Source organism: Heliangelus exortis, chromosome Z (genome assembly GCF_036169615.1).
Source record: "Heliangelus exortis chromosome Z, bHelExo1.hap1, whole genome shotgun sequence".
NCBI lineage: Eukaryota > Metazoa > Chordata > Aves > Apodiformes > Trochilidae > Heliangelus > Heliangelus exortis.
The window spans coordinates 60246569-60255333 of NC_092454.1; the positions used below are offsets into that span (position 1 = coordinate 60246569).

The 8765-nt window shown below is 40.8% G+C and overlaps 1 protein-coding gene across 1 annotated transcript; it reads left to right on the forward strand.

Annotated features, from left to right (window-relative positions):
* The first annotated feature begins 7472 nt into the window (after positions 1-7472).
* Positions 7473-8288, forward strand: LOC139790189 (tetraspanin-3-like). Its single transcript, XM_071731681.1, has one exon. It carries the CDS (start codon positions 7473-7475, stop codon positions 8286-8288), a length of 816 nt encoding a protein of 271 aa, XP_071587782.1.
* The last annotated feature ends 477 nt before the right edge of the window (positions 8289-8765 follow it).

Sequence of the window (8765 nt, forward strand, 5' to 3'; positions counted from 1 at the left end):
AGGTAAATAGGACATTACTTATTGTTGCAAACAGCCCTCAAACAAATTTTGTAAGTAAAGAAGAAAATCTCAGTTAATACTTTTTCTATTTGACTGTTTTTGGAAGGGTTTATCCTGATTCAGCATCTATGGTGTTCATTACTGTCAGTTTCACAGGTAGCAGCATTTAATGGAATTTGTGCAAACCTACACACTTTTTTGCTGAAATCTTCTTCTCATGTGGACCTTTCAGGTCTACACTGAGCTGTTGAAGATGGGAATAGTTAGGTGCCTTGGTGTATGTTGGGGTAGATCCTCATGCTGGAGCCAGCACACATTCAGGACCACAATCTGTAGCAAAAGGTGACCTTTTTGTGCTGTAGCAAGAAAACAGCATCTCCCAGGCCATCTGTCTCTCCTGGGCTTTCTCATGCTGTTTGTGTCCCACAGGCCAGTTCTGCTGGGAAAGGGTACTTAGGTTACAATAACAACAAATGTCAAGGTGCTGTGGGAGGTAGTAAAAGCTTCCAGAGTGATGGGGGTATTATTTTTGGTAGTCGTAGCTGGACTTCAGCATTATGGAAACCTCACAGAGGTTTCTGAGAGGTCTCTGATGCCTAGCAGCTGGGCTTGAAAATTGAGTTTTGATGAGTATTTTAAACTCAATAATATACTCAAGTGTAAGAAAGCAACTGCTATCAACTTAAAGGCACGTTGTACTACTTATTATGGTTTGGTCTGGAATTTAGCAGAGACACCTTTCCTGGCAGTGGAGTCTATTGATGGTTTCTCCCTTAAACGTGTTGTTATATTCCATGTTCAAATACATTTTCATTTGTTTGCTTTTGTTTTACATTTAGATGCTTCTACGAGTTTAAACCTAATAGACCCTTTCTATGTCACTGACAGTATCTGTGTTTAAAAACAAAATAACTCTTGAAGGCAATTGTTTGGTGGAGAGATTGTAGATAGAAACAGCACAGAAATAAATTGAAAATATCTTTGGTTTTTATTTTTTCTCCTCTAAAAAGCTGCATTTCATCTGAATGGAAATGCATAAAATCCTATTAAAATTGGTTCCACTTCTTTGAAGTGTGCTGTAAGACTAATTCTGAAAAAGTTGGCACTTTATATGCTCCTATGATGGCTTAGGAAAGATAATAAAAATAAATTCACTACTATAGTCACTATAAAACCTGATATGAGGTGAACATAACATTTGATGTAAGCATACTTAGTATTATGCTGGTTAAAAAAAGAAAAAGAATGTATCAAATACTTTTTTTTCTAAATCACTGTTCAAGGGAACCTTTAATTAAAATTTTTTTTGTGTATGATCATGCTGGTTCTCTCCCCTTCAGCTTAGTTTTGAGTAGTTAATTACAGGACACTATACCACTCAGAACAAAAGTAACTTTGCTGAAGTGGCCTCAAGAGCAAACTGACACTGTGCCTTTATTTACTTTGCAGGATCAGCAATGGGATCCAAAGTTCCATAACGTAATAAATAAATCCCAGTGATTTAAGGCTCAAGGCCTAAAGCCTTTAAGGCCAAAGGCAACATCACAAAAGCATCTCAGTATGTTAGGACCTGTATTTGACTGATTTTAAGATTTATCACAAAATTAGTTTGAAAGCTTTTCCCCAGATGGTCTATATAGGTTTTATAGTATTATTATGAAATAAAGACCAAATTTTTTTACAAATAGCGGCTTATGGCATGTAACTGGATTCATCCATACTGTTGGGCTAAAGGATCACAAGTAGAAAGTTCATGCATGTCACCTACAGCATTGCTGTGGGCTACCTGAGGTTTCTCAGGCAATGTTGTGGCGACTGCTGGCCCAGTGGGGGTACAGAAAAATTTTGTATTAAAAATTTGTCTTGAAAAACAGCATTCTTTTTCTAAGTAGACCCAACAGAGAAGAAACTTTATTTATGGGAAGTTGAGACAAGAGTTAGCTCCTTTTCACATCTTCACACTGTTCACTATCTTCTAAATAATATATCCAGACACTTTTGACTTTCTCCCTAAAGAGACTTTCTCCCTTCCCTTCCCTTCCCTTCCCTTCCCTTCCCTTCCCTTCCCTTCCCTTCCCTTCCCTTCCCTTCCCTTCCCTTCCCTTCCCTTCCCTTCCCTTCCCTTCCCTTCCCTTCCCTTCCCTTCCCTTCCCTTCCCTTCCCTTCCCTTCCCTTCCCTTCCCTTCCCTTCCCTTCCCTTCCCTTCCCTTCCCTTCCCTTCCCTTCCCTTCCCTTCCCTTCCCTTCCCTTCCCTTTTCTCGTTTTGTTTTGTTTTGCTTTGTTTCATTTTCTTTCTTTGATAATCCATATCCATCCCAGTCCCAAGATATTAATATAAAAATTTCAGTCTGGCAAACAAAAATGGGAGAGGGAGAGGAAAAGAAAATGTAATAAATAAATAAATAAATAAAGGTTTTAGTTTTTTTTCTTATGTTCTCTAAATGAAAGAAAAGAAAATGAAAATGTGGAAACACCAAACTTTTGACATTCAATTTTCAGTATCAGTGAAAATCTAGAACTTTAAAAGCAAAACCAAATAAGCCCTCTGAAAACATTTGCTGTGGTTCTTCAGTTCAGAAAAAGACTGCTTTTGGTCAGGCAAACATAGTCAGAGGCAGACATCTGACTTGCTTTAGTTGAAACCCCTGCACGATGGTAAATTAGTTCTTATGGGGAATACATTCTCTCCATGAATAGGAGGTGCCAATAATATCTCATCTGCTTACTTCAAGCTTTCCATAAGAGATAGTAGTCTCATGCAAGGCAACTGCATCTGATCTTCGTTACTACGGCAACCGGTTGAGCATGACAGTGACTGTAGGATCTGGGTCCAACCAGGCTTGTTCATCCTTTTTTGCATTTGGTCTGTCAGATTGATCTTGTAATCTGACATGTCTCATAAGATACCCAGTTCTATTTCCACAGAGTCAATAAACTTCTTAGCAGTTTTCAACATTAAAAAAAAAAAAAATAGAACTTTATTTTCTTAGTACTAAGTCCTTCTGATGTGTGGTTTTGCCTACCCATGACAGCTTTAATGATCCAATTGAATCAAACACCTTAGGGCTATTTTTCTTCTTTTTTTCTTTTTTTTTTTCAAATAGTACTATTTATTTGCTGTCATTTTACACACAGAAATGGCTTTTCTGGAAAAATGGAAAAATCGGGTGTGAGGTCTCTCCAGTCTAGGGAAGATATCCTGCCAGTGCCAGCAAATAGTGTCAGGATCATTTCAGGGAGGACTGATTCCAAAGACAGCAATTTACAACTTTTCCTGGGTCTGCCAGCCCTGATGGGTCACATACTGGCTTCCACCCCTGAGGGTGTCGAAAATTTGGGTGAGGCAGTGGAAGCTTAATATAAAAGCTGGGTAGATGAAACTAATAAACCTGTCTCTGTTTTAGTAATGTTTAAAGTCATACCCAACATATGTGTGTGCTTTAATCTTACAATGCCTTAGAATATAATACAATCATAGAATTTTCAGGGTTGGAAGGGACCTTTAAGATCACCTTGTTCTAACTCCTCTGCCATGGGCAGGGACACCTCCCACTGATCAGGTTGCTCAGAGCCCTGTCCAGCCTGACCTTAAAAACCTCCAGGGATGGGGCTTCCACCACCTCTCTGCCCATCCTGTTCCAGTGTCTCACCACCCCTATGTTGAAGAACTTCCTAACATCTAATCTAAATCTCCCCTCCTCTAGTCTGAATCCATTCCCCCCATGTCACAACCTGACATCCTAAAAAGTCCCTCCCCAGCTTTCTTGTAGCCCCTTCAGATACTGGAAGGCTACAATAAGGTCTCCTTGGAGCCTTCTCCTCTCCAGACTGAATAACCCCAAGTCTGTCTTGACAGGAGAGGTCCTCCATCCCTCTGATGATCCTCATGGGCCTTCTCTGGACACACTCCAGCACATCCATGTCCCTCTTGTAAAAGGGGCTCCAGAGCTGGACACAGTATTCCAGGTGGAAGTTCTAAACTCTGAAGCCAAACATTTTCCAGAGTGCTTTAACTTCAAGACTGTACAAAATCCAGATACAAGTAATTTAATGTATGCATGGGCTAGAGGCAAAATGCCAGCTTTAGGAGGCAGCTTTAGGATTCTTCTGTGTCACTATGGCAATGAATGTAGTGGCTGAGGGTCTTGCTTTGAGATTGTCTCATTTTATGTGAGGTTTGCATTAAGCTTAGAAGGTGGGCTTGTCTAATTCTGATTCTGTGGTAACCTCTTGATTTCTTCTTGTTCACACCATTCTGAATGAACTAGCTGACCATCTTGATTTGAGTTGTTGCCCATTACACAACAAGAGCTCAGACATGCTTCCTAATCAATCTATGTGACAGCCTATATCATTTAAAACGAGTCTATTCACCTTTGTTGCATTTGCACAACCACAATGTTGACTTGATGGCTCCTGGACACAAATGGAATGAACCTCTTTGGTCTTCCCGGAACATCAGAACCATTCAGTATCAGTCACAGCTAGCTAGAACACTGAATACAAGCAATATGCAGCTGGCATTTTATTAACTTGAAGGATTATACTTTCAGCAACATTGCGGAAAGCAGTTTGTCTAAGATGTATTATCAGTTTCACCTACATTTGAATTTCAATACTCATCAGTTCATAAGCAGAAACAACTCTAGAGAAAGCAGGGGTGGCATTTATCATGTTGTGTCGTTTATCACTTGAAAGAAAAGAGGGAAACATTCTTATTCTGTCTTACCTGTACTTTCTTTGTCACATTAAAGTCTCTTGATGGATAACTCCACCCATTTCCTTTTTCAAGCTTTTAACTGCTCATGCAGGCAAATTACTTAGCAAAAATGCATTGCTATTGAGGGAGCCTTTGATGAATTTGCATACTTCAGGGACCAGTTCTACATTTTTGGTTGTCCTTCTTTTTCTTGCTTGTAGTATCAGACAGCAAACACTCTGAGCAGCTCTCTTTCCGTGAGTGTGTGTGCATTGCCTAGCACAAAGGGGGTGAGGGGTTTTAGGCAGTCCTGCCAATATTAATCCTCACTGCAGCTATTTCCTCTTGCATGGTGATGAGTATGATCCATCCTCCTTGATGGCACTGAGACCTCTTATCTGAGAATTGGCTCCTAGTCAACTGTTCAGTGCTGATTCCCAGGGGGGAGAGTCAGGCATGCTGGGGCTCCTGCCTGTTTGAACTGCCATGGAAGTCCTGGCTTCAGAAGGAGGCTCTGCATGGATGCTCCTACTTCTGCAGCTAGTTCACAGATCTCTTCATGGGGCTAAGCCAGCATGAAGACACCAGAGGCAAGGTTAGAGCCTGGGATAGCACAAACCCTTCCACTTACAAAAGCTGATTCAACTTGCTCTTACTCCTGCCCTGCTTCCTGTGCCCCTCCCTCTAACTTTCAGACACCTGAAAGAAATAAAAAACCCTCACAGTCATCCAAAGAGTCAGATTCAAGCAAATGGAAAATTATTATATTTAGGTAATGTAATAAAAGAGAAGAGCCTCTAGGCTTCAATAACCATTAAAATTCCCTCCTCTTTATTCAGGGAGAGGATGGCAGTTATGCTGGCTGAAATGAACAATAGGTGCAATAAAATTCTCCTGTAGGCAGTTGTAGACTTTCTAACATATTTCACAGACTGCAGAATAAGCTGAAAGTAAATAGTGTTTAACTCAATTCTTAATATCTCATTAAGCTAAATAAGCATGGGGGAAGGCAGAGAGGAAAAGAAGCAGGCTTGTGCTTTTTTTCACAAAGCTTGTAAGCTAGCAATAAATAGCTGCTACTCATCACAGTGTTTTCTGATACATTTCTGATGTATTTCCTCACCCTTCACTTTTGCATTGTGGAAACATTAAATCAGTGTAGTTTGCCTGTATGTACAGACGTGAGGTAAAATTCTTTCTGTTCCCTCAGCCCCCCCCTCCCCTTTCTCCCTTTCTCTAATGCAGAACATAGAAATCAGAAGAAAAGGTATTCAGGAGAGTAAGTGAATGGCAGCAAAACCAACTCAGCTGGAATGTTGTGAGTAGCAGCAAGCTGCACAGCAGAAAGGGCACATGCAGACTTCAAAAACAGTTGCAGGAAAACACATCTTAGAACAGCTTTGAAAGAAGCATTTGGTTTAGATTTAACAAGTTAATCACTGCATGTTAATTACTGTTAATGGCAAGATTAAAAATAATAAGAGCAATCTATCTCATTCCAAAATAATTAGCCTTAATTATATGTTTGTATAGAGCATAGAAAGATATTTTGATGGGGATCAGCCCAACATCTGTGTGTGCATAGCATGCATAACAGCAATAGGTCCTTGCAAAACATCTGACAGATGTGGGATCAGTGTTTTCCAGGGTTCCAGGGATTTGAACATTGGCTTACTGATTTTCTGCAGGGCCTGCAGGTGCTCATTTTTCTGGAAAAGAGAATAATTTCTCCGTATTCTCTCTTATGTATGCCTGTTTTAATAACCCTGCTCTTCATCTTTAGAAACAGAAGAGATCTTATGGGACTTTATCAGGATGATTAGGAAATCACTGGTGGCCTTGAGATCTACCTTCCTGGTGCCAATGGAAAGTTTTTTTGAGGTTTCCCATCCTGCTTGGCCCTTCTGTATCACATTTTGAGTAATAAAGATCTTCTGCTAGCTGATAAGTGGCATTAATTCTCTTTGGGATTGTTGTGGAGTCATTTATCTTGTGTGCAACTCAGGTTCTTTACACACAAGGAAAATTTAATACAGTTCTTACTATTCGTATTCAGTCATTACAGCACTCAGTGGTCACTGGTGATGCAAACTGAGAGGTACAAGTGTGAAATGGTAGGGATTTCTCATTCAGGTGCCTTGAGTAATTGAAGCTGACTACACAGAAATGTTGCTGAGAAAAAAAGGTCAAAATATTATTATCATCATCATTATGCCCCTCATAAAATCTAGTAAGTGGTAAATGTACTGGGAAGGATAATGAGTCTAGGTAAGTGATAACTATGAAGGTCCCTGACTGAATATCTTTGCTTAAACTCTTCACTTGTTAACAACTAATTTGTGTATTTGTTGTCATTGAGGCTACTGGTAGTAGGGTGGACAGCTGGATTATCTCTTTCAATTGGGTAGTCTAAGGGATTTGAAAAAGCTCAGCTGGCTATCACCTTGTCTATTTCTCTACATTTAGCCTTTTTCCAGCTGTTGCCCTCCTTCAGGTGCAAATGATTCCAATGAGCTCTCAACAGCAATCTTTCCACATAGCTCCCTGCCTTCTGCAGGCTGTGCTGAACAAGCAGCAGCTTGTGGGTAATGTAATAAATTACATTATGATGAGATACATAGGGCCTGGTCTTTGTTCTGAGGAAGCATCCTCAGCAGTGCTCCCCTGCAAATTGTTCTTGGGTGGAGAGATCATCTGCTACACCTGGATAAGTGGGGTGGAGGACTATTAAATGCTGGTAGTGAGAGGCTTTAGGATAGTAGGATTTAGCAGAATGAGGAGAATTAGAGTGGTAGTCATGGTGCCACCATCCTTGTGGTGCTATTCGTACCCCTGGCTCAGGCCATTTGCTCAATCTCTGCTGAGGTTCCTAGGCTTCATCTTCTCAGGCAGTGCTGCACTTCTGGCCTTTGGTGGAATCTTTGTGATTCTGATGTACATGAGCTATAGATGTTTATTTCGGGAGTCTGTCTTGGCTGTCCTTGGCTCTCTGGCTGTTGTAGTTGGACTTACCTTGCTACCTACTGGAGTTTTGGCTATCTCCATTTCTGCGAAGAGCTCCCACTATAAGCAAGGGGTTCTCATGTACTTGGTGCTGGTCCTTCTTTGCCTAGAAATATCTTCTGGAGTTATGGCACAGCTCTACTCTGTTCGGATGACTTCTGAGCTGAAAAGAACTATGGGTCACCTCGTCTCTCAGTACTATGGGACACACACCCAGGCTCCCGGAAACAGCCCCATGGATGCAATACAGAGGAAGCTGCAGTGCTGTGGGGTCCAAAACTACACAGACTGGCTAAAGGCAACAGCTGCTTCTTGGCATCTTCTGACTGAAAAAGCTCGTGTCCCTAAAAGCTGCTGTAAGGAGATATATTCTCACTGTGAGGGAGACTTAGGCCACCTGGAGCAGCTTTTTCGGGAAGGCTGTCTAAAGAAGGTGGAAGGCTGGCTGTGGGTTGTCGTGTTCTGTATGTTTTGGTGTTCTATTGTGCTAAGTGTTTTGGGGCTGTTGGCTGGTTTTTGCAATGGCATTCTCATGCAGATACTTTCCCACCGATTCCAAATTCTGGACTCATTTACCTTCACATAGGTTTGCAGGCACTGGCAGCACTGCTGAATCTGCTGCATGTTTCCTTCGGTTGGTACCATTCTGCAACTGTACTGCAAGAAAACTTCATTTTGTTTTTCAGACATATATGCATGTAAATCCAACTGATTGCTCTGGATTATATTTTTTCTTTAATATTGCTATGTTGTATCAGTTTTTCCTTCAGTTCTTGTTTAATAAGCATCCTGTATCTGAAAAATGTCATTGATGGAAGTGTAAGAGGGAGAGAAGAGTCTCCAGCATATGCAAACATGAAACTACTACATGTGAATGTTAGGGGAGCAGCAGACAGAGGTATGTCTCAGAGGAGTATGTTGCAAGGTCTTGAACTTCTGGATTAAATTTTGACTGTACTGTAATCTTGAATAATTAAGCAGCAGATTCCTCCATCTTCAAGCTTGCATTTTGTTTGGTACTTCTTAAATGAGAAGTTTGGTACTTCTATAGGAAGTCATTTGG

Excerpts from the sequence above, each read along its gene's own strand:
- LOC139790189 (XM_071731681.1), top strand. The coding sequence starts at position 7,473 with ATGAGGAGAATTAGAGTGGTAGTCATGGTGCCACCATCCTTGTGGTGC.